The sequence below is a fragment of the Caloenas nicobarica genome, chromosome 25, assembly GCF_036013445.1.
Source record: "Caloenas nicobarica isolate bCalNic1 chromosome 25, bCalNic1.hap1, whole genome shotgun sequence".
Lineage (NCBI taxonomy): Eukaryota > Metazoa > Chordata > Aves > Columbiformes > Columbidae > Caloenas > Caloenas nicobarica.
The window spans coordinates 2,839,654-2,852,140 of record NC_088269.1 but is presented as its reverse complement, the minus strand read 5'-3'; the positions used below and the strand labels follow the sequence as shown (position 1 = coordinate 2,852,140).

General features: G+C 51.0%; 1 protein-coding gene across 1 annotated transcript; it reads right to left on the bottom strand.

Moving 5' to 3' along the window:
- Window positions 1-1,043: 1,043 nt before the first annotated feature.
- Window positions 1,044-12,101, bottom strand: NCAPH (non-SMC condensin I complex subunit H). Its single transcript, XM_065651751.1, has 17 exons — window positions 11,885-12,101; window positions 11,282-11,375; window positions 10,475-10,567; window positions 9,365-9,503; window positions 7,183-7,301; window positions 6,662-6,851; window positions 6,009-6,100; window positions 5,662-5,867; window positions 5,142-5,290; window positions 4,532-4,638; window positions 3,984-4,106; window positions 3,776-3,883; window positions 2,973-3,140; window positions 2,548-2,664; window positions 2,281-2,363; window positions 1,897-1,972; window positions 1,044-1,442 (listed from the first exon to the last, which is right to left on the bottom strand). Exons 1-17 carry the CDS (start codon window positions 12,073-12,075, stop codon window positions 1,383-1,385), a joined length of 2,115 nt encoding a protein of 704 aa, XP_065507823.1. The 5' UTR covers window positions 12,076-12,101; the 3' UTR covers window positions 1,044-1,382.
- Window positions 12,102-12,487: the final 386 nt, after the last annotated feature.

The window sequence follows — 12,487 nt, the reverse complement described above, 5'->3', positions numbered from 1 at the left end:
GGAGGTGGGATGGAAGGATCTCGAGGGTGACGCAAGGACCAGCTGCCCTGGGGATGCTGAGATGCTGGGCAGGACGTGGTGTGGACCTCGGAGGGTGGCGTGGGGGTGCGAAACCCCTTGCTGTGCCAGAGGGGTGGGGTGAAGCAGGAGCTGCCACCCCCGAGGCCCCTTGGGGATGTCACCCCAGCAGTCTCAAAGCTGGGGACACAGGGGGGTTGCTGGAGCTTCCTGCGCAGAGCTCCCCTCAGCTGAATGGCAACTCGAGGAAATACATCCTTTCTTCGTTAAGGAAGTTCCTGTTTGTGATTATTTTCCTTAAAAACTCTCGTTTTGCATCCCTTGCCCAGCCTGGGTCCCACCTTGGGGACAAGGTGACAGCCCAGGGCCAGCACTGGAGCCGGGTCCAGGCCCCACCACCCTGCCCAGAGCTGTTCTCACCCCCCTCGTCAGCAGCCCGAGGGCGCTAATTAACACTAATGGCCTGAAACAGCCTTCCCGGGGGCCTTGAGCCACCCCTGTGGCCCAGCAGCTCCATTAGAGCTCAGCTCAAGTGCTCCAGTCTCTGCTGGAGCTGCACTGGGAGCACTGGTGTCCTACCTCATCACCTCGGGCGGGAGAACAGGAGCTGAGGGGAGACCTTCTGATCTCTGAACTGCCTGAACGGAGCTTGGAGCCAGGGGGGGTCGGGCTCTGCTCCCCAGGAACAAGCACCAGGACCAGAGGAAACGGCCTCAAGTTGCGCCAGGGGAGGTTGAGGTTGGATCTGGGGAACAATTTCTTCCCCAAAGGGCTGTGGGGCATTGGAACAGGCTGCCCAGGGCAGTGCTGGAGTCACCATCCCTGGAGGGGTTGGACAGACGGAGATGAGGTTCTCAGGGACATGGGGCAGTGCCAGGGTGGGTTATGGTTGGACTTGATTTTAAAGGTCTTTTACAACCAAAATGATTCTATCTCCAAGTCCCACCTCCAAAGTCTTTATTATCTCTAATCTGCACTTTATCACCTTTAATCTCAGTATACAAAGTCAAATCATTTCAGGGAAAGAACAAGACCACACGAGGAACTGGAGAGATGAGTAACAGTCAGTTCACGGACTGGGAATGACAGACAGACAGACTGAGGAGCCTTTTGCTCCCAGGCACTGGCGGTTCACAGTGAGACGGAGGATCTCCAGACCCAGCAAAGAGCTGATGGATCGAAGACGGCAGAGCTGCAACCGTCCAGCTGTTTAGGTAGGACAACCTTGATTTAAAAGTCTCCCTGAGGTGCAGAGGCCGGTGGGATTTCTCAGCAACGGTGCTGGGAGGAGATGAAGCTGCCACGGATGAGAGTCAGGAGTGAGCGGCCGTCAGCTGGGAAGCCGAGTGCTGCTCCGCACTGGCTCAGTCGCCTTGTTTCACCAGGACATCAGACAGGTCCTCTGTGCTCTCCAGCTGCAGATTCTGGGAATAGAAAAGTAAAGGTAAGCTTAACAAAACCAGACTCTTCTCGGAGTCTGAAGGCCTGGCATAAAAACCAAATAAACAAACCAAAAACCCCAACCAAACAACAACAAAACCCAACAAAACCACACAATGAAGGTTCAGAACAACCCCAGCCCCATCTGTCACCGTCCCATCAGATGTTGCTTCAGAGTCTGAAACAATTGCAGCGCTTAGAACGACACCGAGCAACGAAGCGCTCGCCCCTCTGCTGCCAGACTCACGGACAAGGAAGGACAGACAGCAATTAGGCTGGAAATGCTGCGAATGCTTAACCCCAGGCTGCTCTTCCCAGCGCACCAGCCTGATTTGTGTTCCCTGGAAGCGTGAAACAAGGGCTTTCAGTTGAGAAGCAAGAAAACAGCCCTGCACCCGGCGCTTTTCACCGCGCGTTTCCCCCGTGTGCTGCGCTCACCTTCTCATTCGCCAAATGCAGGAGGCACAGGAAGGCCAAGGGGACAGAGAGGTTTTTGGCCATCACCGGCGGCAGCCTGCGCAAGAGATGGGAGGGGGTTACCACAGCCCGACGGACGGAGCGTGTCCCCAAGAACCGCGTCGCCAAAGATCAGCTCTCCCTCAGGGATCTGGTTTCCTCTACATTTCCCTTCCCACAAGCAAAGAGTTTGCCAAGCTGAACACAAGCTGTAGCTCCCCCACGCAAATCCAGAGAGCAAGAGAAGAGATTTAAATTTTTTTTCTCTGTCAGGTTGTTATAGACACAGCAGAGGTCGGCGTTTGCCCCCCAGCTCAGCTGAAATGTCCCCATCTTCAGTACAACCTTTTTTTTGGGGGTCTCTACCTGTGAAGCAGATCCTTTGTGAGGCCGCTGAGCGTCTTCTCGCCTGCTACCACCGACGTGTCCTCTTTCTCTGCATCTCCCTTCTGTTTAGCAAAAAGACACATACTGCTGAGGCTGATTTTGCTCTCCAGTACTCAGAGAAAAACCAAGACTTCCAGAGAGGAATTGCTGCTAAACCTGCCTGAGACCATCTCTGCAGGCACAATTACCTGCAGAGAGTTCTCTTAATCTCAGGCCTATTGAGGTATCTGGCTCCCCTGCACTCACCTCTGTCACTGTTTCTGTCTTCTGTCTGTCTGTCAAGAGGTTCCACGTCTCTCTTTTCAACCTCTTCATGTCCATTTTCTTGGCTGTCTTTGCGTAGGGAATCGCTATCTTATTGACCTGAGGAAAAGGAGTCCAGGCTTAGCTGAGAGCAACCGAGCAGAAGCAGAATTACCCTCGATCAGAACCACAGGAACAATCAAATACAGTTCTCTTGGGGAACAATGGTGAATTCTGACTACTAAACTTTTAATTTTTAATTCCTTTCTCTTACACAAGGGTTCATCTGGGAATAAAGTGTCCAGCAGCAAACCCAGGAGATCCCGCACCAGGGAAACCACTGTCTCAGGACTCAGAACCACCCGAGGTGTCAAAGTTTTGCTCCAGACCTGCCCAGCAAGCAGCTCGGTGACAATACGCGTCCTCACCTTCTGCGGCTCAGCAACGAGGTTCAGCTCTCCGTACGTCGTGATATCGACATCGCCGACAACCCCGTTGAGCTCAGTGTCTTGACCCTCCGGGTGGGCGGTGAGGTTGAACTCCCCGGCCTGGCCCACGAATTCAACGAGGTCATGATCATCGTCACTGTCTGCGGCCTGATGGAGAAGAGATCCAGCAGTGAGGTCACTTGGAGACACTTTTGAGGAGCCAGAGATGTCTCACACTGAGATAACAAGAGCAGAGGAGGGTGGTGACACCTGCCCAGCTTCCCCATGGAACAAGTTCTTATTTAGCCTCTCTTAGGCTGGACTAAGGCTAAACCCAAGGGAGATCTAGAGGGCAGGATATTAGAAGGCTGTTCTACACAGAAAGATAAGAGATGAGGGCTCTCCTGCTGAGACTTGTCACAAACACATGGAAGGCAGCTCTGGCCTGGCAGAAAGTTGAAGCTTTAGAAGAAATCTGCTTCAATAAGAGCCTGAAACAGCTGGGAGTAAATCTCGCTGTGCAGAGATGACTGTGGAGGTGAGCAATGGCATTTAGTCCTGTTTTAGGACACGGGGGTATGGAAAAGGCTGGAATGGAGTTTCCACAGTGAACTGACCGGCAAACACCAAAGGCAGAGTTTAGTTGGTATTGTTAGTGAGAGGACAGAGCAGAGACTCCTGCAGCTTCGTTGTAATCTGCAGCGCCAGCTCTTTCTCCCTAGTAATTAATTCTGGACACGGATTCTTCCTAAATTATTCCCATCAAATGCAGGCAACAGAAAGAAATCTCCTTTTCCTGTTACCTGCAACGCAGGGCAGAAATTGGAGCTGTCGTTGGGGTTGTTGTAATTGTACTCGCCAATCTCTTCTTCATGATCCATCAAGCTGTCCGGCTTAGACGTCCTGCAGACCTACAGAGACAAAACCAGGGGTCAGGAAAGGAAAAAACCACTAAATACTTCCCCTTGTTCCTTCATCCATCCCCAGCCTCCTCTTCCTCCTCCTTCTTACCTTAACAGAAGGTTTGAGGAACAGCTGGACCATGTTGCTGGGGTCGTAGTTGAAGTCTGGGGGAAGCGTGGTGCTCCTCACATTCTGGCCTTCCAGAATGGATTTGGCAAGAGTTACCGCTGCCTGGGGAAGGTAAGAAATGCCGTTACCCACAAGCTATCCACTGCTCGAAAGATGAATGTGCAAATAAGTGGTTTGAACACAGGTTTTTGTCTGAAAGGGGGCAAGTTCTGAGATGTCTCCAAAGAGGAAACCCACGCTGGTCCAGTCAGTGCAGCCGGTGGTTTCCGTGCAGCGTCCTGGGACCCACAGCATCTCTTGGGCTGCCAGGGCAAAAGCCAGGAAGAATCCAGCCTGATTCTCCACCCCAAGGTTGGTAAAACTCTTTACTTTTAATGCGACCTGGAGTCAGAAGGCTCTGCACCAAAAAACTGGGCTTACAGACCCGATTTCACGGAGTATAAGAGGAGCCATTTGCCAACGACGGTTCCAAGTCAGACTGATACGGCGAAAGAGAGAGCAGGAAGCGGCAGAGACTCCGCACGTACCCTGGTCTTACGGAAATGCGCATCAAAGTCAATATCCTCATCGAAGTTTATTTCAAACGCTGTCTTTGCATTCCTTTTCTTGGTCTCTTTTTCAGAGTCAGCATCTGCTGCAGAAAGGAAGGAAACTGTCAGGGCTTGGTGACAGGTAAGGACAACAAGCTCGCTCCCAACTTGAGCATCTGCTCCACACAGAGAGGTCACCTACGAGGACTTTGCCTTTTGTTATGTGAAAGCAATCAGTGTTGTTCTCAGTTTCCTGTTTAAAAGGGATCTGTGGCTTTTTATAGAAGCAGAAAGTGTAATTTAATCTGCAGTTTTTACACAGAAAGTGGGAAATGACAGGAAGAGCTGTGTTAGTGTCACCTATTGCTGCAGGGAGAGACACCCTCAGCTCTGAGCATCATAAACAAACCCAAAAAATAGGGGAGGATCCACAAGCGACCGAGAGCCTTCCTGGTGTCGGAACTCAGTCCTGCTTTTCCTCAGGCTAGAAAAGAGCCATGCAGCTTGTCCCATTCTCTGTCTCTACTTCGTGACTTAGATGCCACCCATCTCCAAAGGTAAGCAGGACCTAGAAGTAGTGTATGAGCTGCTGTCTCTAAATACGTACGTCTGTGTCGAGGTTTGAAACGCCAGTGCTCCGGGCCGGCCCACATGGAGAGAGTTCGGGGGCTGAAGTAGGAATATTCCCCCGGTTTCATGGAGAGATGATGGCACATGGTCTCGATGTCTCCCTCTCCCAGAGAAACAGCATTGATTCTGGAAAGAGCACACATTGCTCAGTGAAATCATCTCAGGACTCCTGCTCTTTAATCAGTGAACGGTACGGGGGGTGTTGTTTATCTCTGGAGTCTGCTGAAAAAACAGAGGTGGATTTGCCAAAGGCAAATCCTTTGGCTGGAAACTGGGCAGCGGAGCGAGCAGACAAGCTCACTCTGGGGAAATGTGACCACATGAAAAGTTTCTCTTGGAGGGCAGAGATGTTACTGTAACACATTCCCAAAACTTGAGCAGAAATTCAGCTATAGCCAGATGGGAAACATATACACAGCAAATTAAAGATTCCCCAGAGAGCTGCCAGTTGTTGTTTGCTATCCAAGCCCAGCTACAGGTTTTCAGTGACTACTTACGTCTTGCTGTCACAGACCGTTCCAAAGGAGGTGAGTTTTCCTGTGAATTCTCCAGCCTTGTCTGCTCCTGTGCTCCTGGGTGAGTCAGAATTGAAGTCGTCACCTGGCAGTGGGGGAGCACAGTCTTCCACGTCGCTGTCTACCTCCGCATTCATATCGAACGCTAGGTCGCTCTTCTTAAATTTCTCCAACAGGGCTGACACGGACTGCAGGAGAAGAAAGCGCTCAGGAAAAAAAATTGCAGGGTATCAATGGCCCTGCAGCCCAGCATATCTTGGAGATCGCTTTGGAGGTGAGCGCAGAATCCGGCTCAAATATCTCACCTGGCACAGAGCTACCCAACATACCTCATCGTGGGATTCGGCATCCCACTTTGTAAACTGGAAACCAGCCAGCGAAGAGCAGATGGGGCGTTTTTCAATGCACTGCGCTAGCAGGGCTAGAGTCAAGGAGAGCAAGGGAGAGATATTAGATACAGGATGAAGCAACCAGCACTTAAAACAAGTGCCAGGCATTAAATCATTCTTAAAGCCACATAGGTAGGCAGCCCTTCTTGCATGTAGGGTAGCTGCAAAAGCAGTTGGGCTCATTTCTCAGCAGAAAAGAAGAGTTCAGCTGCTGCCTTAACTCAATGGTGGGCATAACGCTGGGAATCGTGTCAGAGCAGTGGGGTTTGGTAGGACGCACAGGCTCAAAACGCTCTCAGAAGGTCAGTCCTTGACCTGGAGCACTCTAATCTCAACTGCTGCACAGCTCAGATCACATATTTGCTGTGTGATGGATCTCCCAGAGGTTAAGCTACACAGAGTGATCTAAAACCTACAAAGGTCTTGTTTTCCCAGCAACAAGTCTCGACTTGATTGGGATGAGAGCAGTGGTAGCCAAGCAGTGAACAAAAGCACAGGTAAAGCTGGCTGAGAGGAAAATGAGCGCTCTTGGGAGATGAAAAGGTTCAAAAGGCCTGGACGGGTCCCTTTGCTTAGTGGTTATCGGCACTTACGCTTTAAATCTGTCACGTTCACAGGATCAGAGTTTGGCAGCGTGAGCGTCTCCGAAGAAGGGAGAGGGACGATATGCGAGTCAAAGAGGAGCTCGCTGTGGCAGCCCTGGGTGCGCAGCCCTGTGAGGAAAATGCCGGCTGTGCTGCATTCATCAAACGATGCGGCTGTTTTCTGGAACATGGGATCGACCTACAGGTAAGGAAGAAAGCAGAGAATCAAGGAATGGAGTAGCTGGAGGGGCTGAAGCAGGTCTCTGCGGGAAATTTTCAAGTACAGATCTGAAGGGAAAACAACCCACGTATCTTTTTCAGTGAGGAGAGGCCTCTTGCAGCTTCCTCACAAAATATACGTGACTAGGAATGATCTTGCTACAATAGCAGAATTCACAGACGTGCGTGTGAATATTAGAGCCCAAGAGAGGAACGCACAATAAGGAAAACAATAGAAATGAGAAAAAGGAGGTGATGTTTCCTTTCCTCCACCAGAATGCAGCTGGTACAGCAGCCCCCTCTCCACCCACCTCACATCTGCGATTGGCTTCCGACACGTTGATGTTATTCAAGTTCTGCTCGATGGTTTTGAATGAGTGTTTTTTCTTTGTCTGCACTCTCTTAACAGCCTCAGGAGCTGGACTGTGCTCTAAAAGGAAAAGAAGAACAAGTAACACTTAAAAAACTTGCTGAAATACTGTATGGAGGGATAGCTCAATTTTTTTTGGTACCAAAACCACAAAAAACCCCGCTGGGCATGAAGTTACCCAGTTATCTATTAGCATAAATCACCAATGTTTCACTGGCTGGATGCTGCATCTTTTTTAATCCATTCTATTTTATCTTAACAGCATGTTTGTGTTTCAAAGCAAAGGATGGCAAAGCATGAGGCACTTCATTCTTAGTATTTCAGTTTAGGCCACCTTTGGTTTGCATTCAAATCTGACGGGCCAAATCATCAAATATAGGATTGAGCAAGAGATTCAGGTTCTTAGGTCTCAAGGACTCAGGCAAACTAATTTGGGATTTCCCAGCTGTGTGGGAATAAGGGAGAAGAACTGTAAATACACTCAAGCGACTGCAGCTGGGGTGTAGAAAAACACATATATTACACTAATTGTTGCTTAGTCTTGTGTGCTTCACAGGTAGAATCTCGTGTTTAGATGACAGGCCTGTGAAAGTCTTAAAGGCACCTTATCAAGCTTCCTCGAAATTCTTTTAGACAACGATCAAAGCAGTGTTGTAAACTGCGTCTATGTGAATCCCTAATATACAGGTGAAATGAGGTTTGTGGATCTTCTAAACAAGGACTGAACTAAACAGCGCCTGCGTCTCTGCTTGTGTGACCTCTGCCCAGGAAGCTTAGGTGCTTTTCTTTCAGAGATCACAGAATCATAGAATGTTAGGGATTGGAAGGGACCTCAAAAGATCATCTAGTCCAATCCCTCTGCCAGAGCAGGAACACCTAGATGAGGTTACATAGGAAGGCGTCCAGGCAGGTTCTGAATGTCTGCAGAGAAGGAGACTCCACAACCTCCCTGGGCAGCCTGGTCCAGGCTCTGTCACCCTCACTGAGAAGAAGTTTCTTCTCAAATTTAAGTGGAACCTCTTGTGTTCCAGCTTGAACCCATTACCCCTTGTCTTACTGTTGGTTGTCACTGAGAAGAGCCTGGCTCCATCCTTGTGACACTCACCCTTTATATATCTATAATGAGGTCACCCCTCAGTCTCCTCTTGTCCAAGCTCAAGAGCCCCAGCTCCTCAGCCTTTCCTCACACGGGAGATGCTCCACTCCCTTAATCATCTTCGTTGCCCTGCACTAGACTCTCTCCAGCAGTTCCCTGTCCTTCTTGAACTGAGGGGCCCAGAACTGGACACAATATTCCAGATGAGGTCTCACCAGGGCAGAGTAGAAGGGAAGGAGAACCTCTCTTGACCTACTAACCACCCCCCTTCTAATACACCCCAGGATGCCATTGGCCTTCTTGGCCACAAGGGCACAATGCTGGCTCATGGTCATCCTGCTGTCCACCAGGACCCCCAGGTCCCTTTCCCCTACACTGCTCTCTAATAGGTCATTCCCCAACCTATACTGGAACCTGGGGTTGTTCCTGCCCAGATGTAAGACTCTACACTTTCTCTAGTTATATTTCATTAAATTTTTCCCTGCCCAACTCTCCAGCCTGTCCAGATCTCGCTGGATGGCAACACAGCCTTCTGGCGTGTCAGCCACTCCTCCCAGCTTGGTGTCATCAGCAAACTTGCTGATAGTACACTCAATTCCCTCACCCAAGTCGTTGATGAATATATTGGATAATACTGGCCCCAGAACTGACCCTTGAGGCACTCCACTAGACACAGGCCTCCAACCAGACTCCGCCCCATTGACCACGACCCTCTGGCTTCTTTCCTTCAGCCAGTTCACAGTCCACCTCACTACCCGATTGTCCAGTCCACACTTCCTTAGTTTAGATCCCCCCGTTAGCGAGGCAACGAAAATAAATTTGCTCTTTCTGCTGCATCTGTGGTTTGCGGTTGTTCCTGCGACCTGCCTGTGTTGGCTCGCACACCAGCTCTTGAAAAATGAAGTTAGTGGTACTCTCCTAGACATACAAAATGTTTTGAAATTGACAGGTGCGATATAAGTACACTGACATTTCTCTTAGGTGCAGGTAGGATAACAGCTTAAGAGAAAACAAATAATTAGCACACCTTCTTCTGGGCTGTCCACGCTTTGTGTAGGGGCTGAGTCCTTGCCCAAGCCTCCAAGCACTTTGTAGGTGTCTGCGTGGACGGCGTCCACACGCATGGCGTAAATCTTCGCACTGGCATCGAGTGTGCCAGCTGCCACCTGCCAGGAGCAACACAAGGTGCAATTTTTAGTTAGAAAAGAAAAAAGTGTCATCTAGAAGATGCAAATGCAGAAGACAAGCTGCAGACTGTACTTCTGAATGCTCTGTGTTACCAGCAAAATTGTGAACAACTAGAAAAGGATTTATTTTGAAACCTACTTAACCCAGGTGGGGTTAAGACGTGTCTTCCCTGACAGAGCCTACAGTTTGTTTTATCAGGTCTTTTAAAGTATTATTCCTAAAGTATTATTTAAGTATTATTCCCAAAGTTGCCAAGATTAAGCAATAAGGAGAAGCAGAAAAGTGCAGATTTGCATCTGCCAAAAGCCTCTCTCCTTCATGCCACCTTTTGGGTTCATCCTCTTGGTATTATACTATTTTCCTAAATTACAAAATCAAAAGAGGTCAAGTGGAAGAGTTGCCAAGGATCTTTTTGATTGCAGACCCCCCAGAAGGTAAAGGATCCCTCACTGAAAACCTGTGCACCAATTCCCATACCTTCCTCAGTTTCATCAACCACTGTGAGGCCGCGTTCACATGTTTTTTCATCTAAGAATCCAGTTTTACCTCCCACCATCAGTGAACTATTAACGTGAGTCTTTGCCTCAGCAAGTTCTTATTCTGGTCCCTCCCTGATCAAATTTAGCCCAAGAGTTTGCCACACTCACTTCCTTTCTTTTCCAGCCTTGTTTTGTTACTAGTTACAATGCCCAGTATTTACCTCAGAAGCCTCACAATTCTTATTTTTAAACAAGCTCTTTGGAAGGACCACAACTGAAAGAATTCAGCCCTTAATTTCTGTGGTACAAAGGGATTCAACACTAAGCTTCTGCAAAAAGTGGCTGTGCTGCCTCTACCAGATATTTTTAGTTACCTTCAGCATTATTTGAGGTTTGTTGTTGACAAAACCTTAGGCTAAATGCCAGTTGGAAACAAAGCACCACTGTGACCAGGCAGGTAAAAGACTCACCTTGAAATTGGTCAGTTCAGAGTCCTTATGCTTGAGGATTTGATTCATATAGTCTATCAGGTGTAAGCCAAAGGCATTCTTTGTGGTGATTTTCTGAAATAAAGCACAGGTTAGAACCGATCCCCTGGCAAATTACACCTGTCAAAACTGTGTAAACCCTCATCCCACAGGGATATTTACAGGACCTCTGTTATGAGGACAGGCTGAGAGAGTTGGGGTGTTCAGCCTGGAAAAGAGAAGCTCTGGGGAGACCTTACTGTGGCCTTTCTGGACTTAAAAGAGGCTGATAAGAAAGATGGGGACAGACTTTTGAGCGGGGCCTGTTGGGATAGGACAAGGTGTGATGGTTTTAAACTAAAGGAGGGGAGATTTAGGTCAGATATAAGAAATTGTTGCCCCTGAGGGTGTTGAGAGCCTGGCCTAGGTTGCCCAGAGAGGTGGTGGATGCCCCATCCCTGGAGACATCCCAGGCCAGGCTGGACGGAGCTCTGAGCAACCTGAGCTGGTGCAGATGCCCCTGCTCATAGCAGGGGGGGCACTGGGGTAGCTGGGAAGGTCCCTTCAACCCAAACTGTTCTGTGACTCTATGATATAGCCCCTGACACATACTATTTTGTTACCCCTGGGAAGGCAGCAACAGAAACCCAGATCTGGCCATGGCTTGGATTAGGCGGATTAGAAGAAGAATAACCATGTATCCATGGCTCAAGGAGTTTAAAATCCCTCCCAGCCTTACAACCACAGCCGGGGTAGGTGGTGTGTGTGGGGGCATGATCAGGAGCCCTCCCCATGTTCGTCCTCACTCACGTTCTCAGTGGAGAGCTTGAGGCAGGTGCTGTAGTGGTCCGAGATCTGGGCATTGGTCCACTGGGGGAGGGCTGGCTGCCATGCCTCTGCCTGCCTGGGGGACACATGCTGCTTTGGGGACCCTCCTCCACCGTGTACCCCATCACAGCCCCTTGCGATCCCTCATACTCCCTCACAATCTCTCAGAGTCCCTCACATCCCCTCATAGTCCCTCACAACCCCTCATAGTTGCTCACATCCCCTCAGAGTCCCTCACAATCCCTCAGGATCCCTCACATCCCCCCATAGTCGCTCACATCCCCTCATAGTCCCTCACAACCCCTCATAGTTGCTCACATCCCTTCAGAGTCCCTCAGAATCCCTCAGGATCCCTCACAACCCCTCATAGTCGCTCACATCCCCACATAGTCCCTCACAATCCCTCAGGGTCCCTCACAATCCCTCATAACCCCTCATAGTCCCTCACATCCCCTCGTAGTCCCTCACATCCCCTCGTAGTCCCTCACTTCCACTCATAGTCCCTCACAATCCCTCACAACCCCTCACGCTCCCTCGCAACCCCCCACATCCCCTCAGAGTCCCTCTCACCGGGCCCGTCCGTACCTGATGAGGGGTGACGCGAGGCCCTGAGGCGAGTCGATGCTGCCGAGCCGCAGATCGGCGGCCTTCGAGCGCCGGCGCTGCAGCCTCTCCCGTTCATCATCGTTCCCGGGGCACTCGGCCAGCACGGGGGTGCCGAGGGCCCGCGGGGCGGGGGACGCGGCCGGGGCCCGCCGGGGTGTCCTGACGCTCATCCCGACAGCGGCGAGCGGGCCCGTCCCTCACCTCCGCCGGGGCGCGCCGCCGCCCCGCCCACTCCTCGCTAATCGACCAATCAGCGTGCGGCTCGGCCGCCCGGCGACCAATCAGGCGCGCGGAACTCCGCCTCCCCCCTCCCGCCCCGTCGCATTTGAATCGCCGCGCGCGCCGGCGGCGCGCATGCGCCGGGACGTAACGGCCGCGGCGGTGGGCGGGGCGAGTCCTGCCAGTCCGCCCGCGGCGGGAGGTTGTTCTGCCCGCGGTTCCTGTTAGGGACCGGCCGCTTTCCCGCCTCGGTGCCCCGGAGTTGCACTCTGAGGGGTGGCACCCACCGCCGGGGGTGCCCCGGCCCCTCTTGCAGCGGTTAACTGCGGGCAAAGCCCGCCTCGGAGGAGGAAGAGCCGCCAG

Bases quoted from the DNA above. Each gene is read 5' to 3' on its own strand.
- NCAPH (XM_065651751.1), bottom strand. From the start codon at position 12,075: ATGAGCGTCAGGACACCCCGGCGGGCCCCGGCCGCGTCCCCCGCCCCG. The intron at 6,852-7,182 runs GTGGGTGGAGAG...CCTTACCTGTAG, and splicing joins AAGCCAATCGCAGATGTGAG to GTCGATCCCATGTTCCAGAA. The intron at 3,141-3,775 runs GTAACAGGAAAA...CTTCTCCATCAG, and splicing joins ATTTCTGCCCTGCGTTGCAG to GCCGCAGACAGTGACGATGA.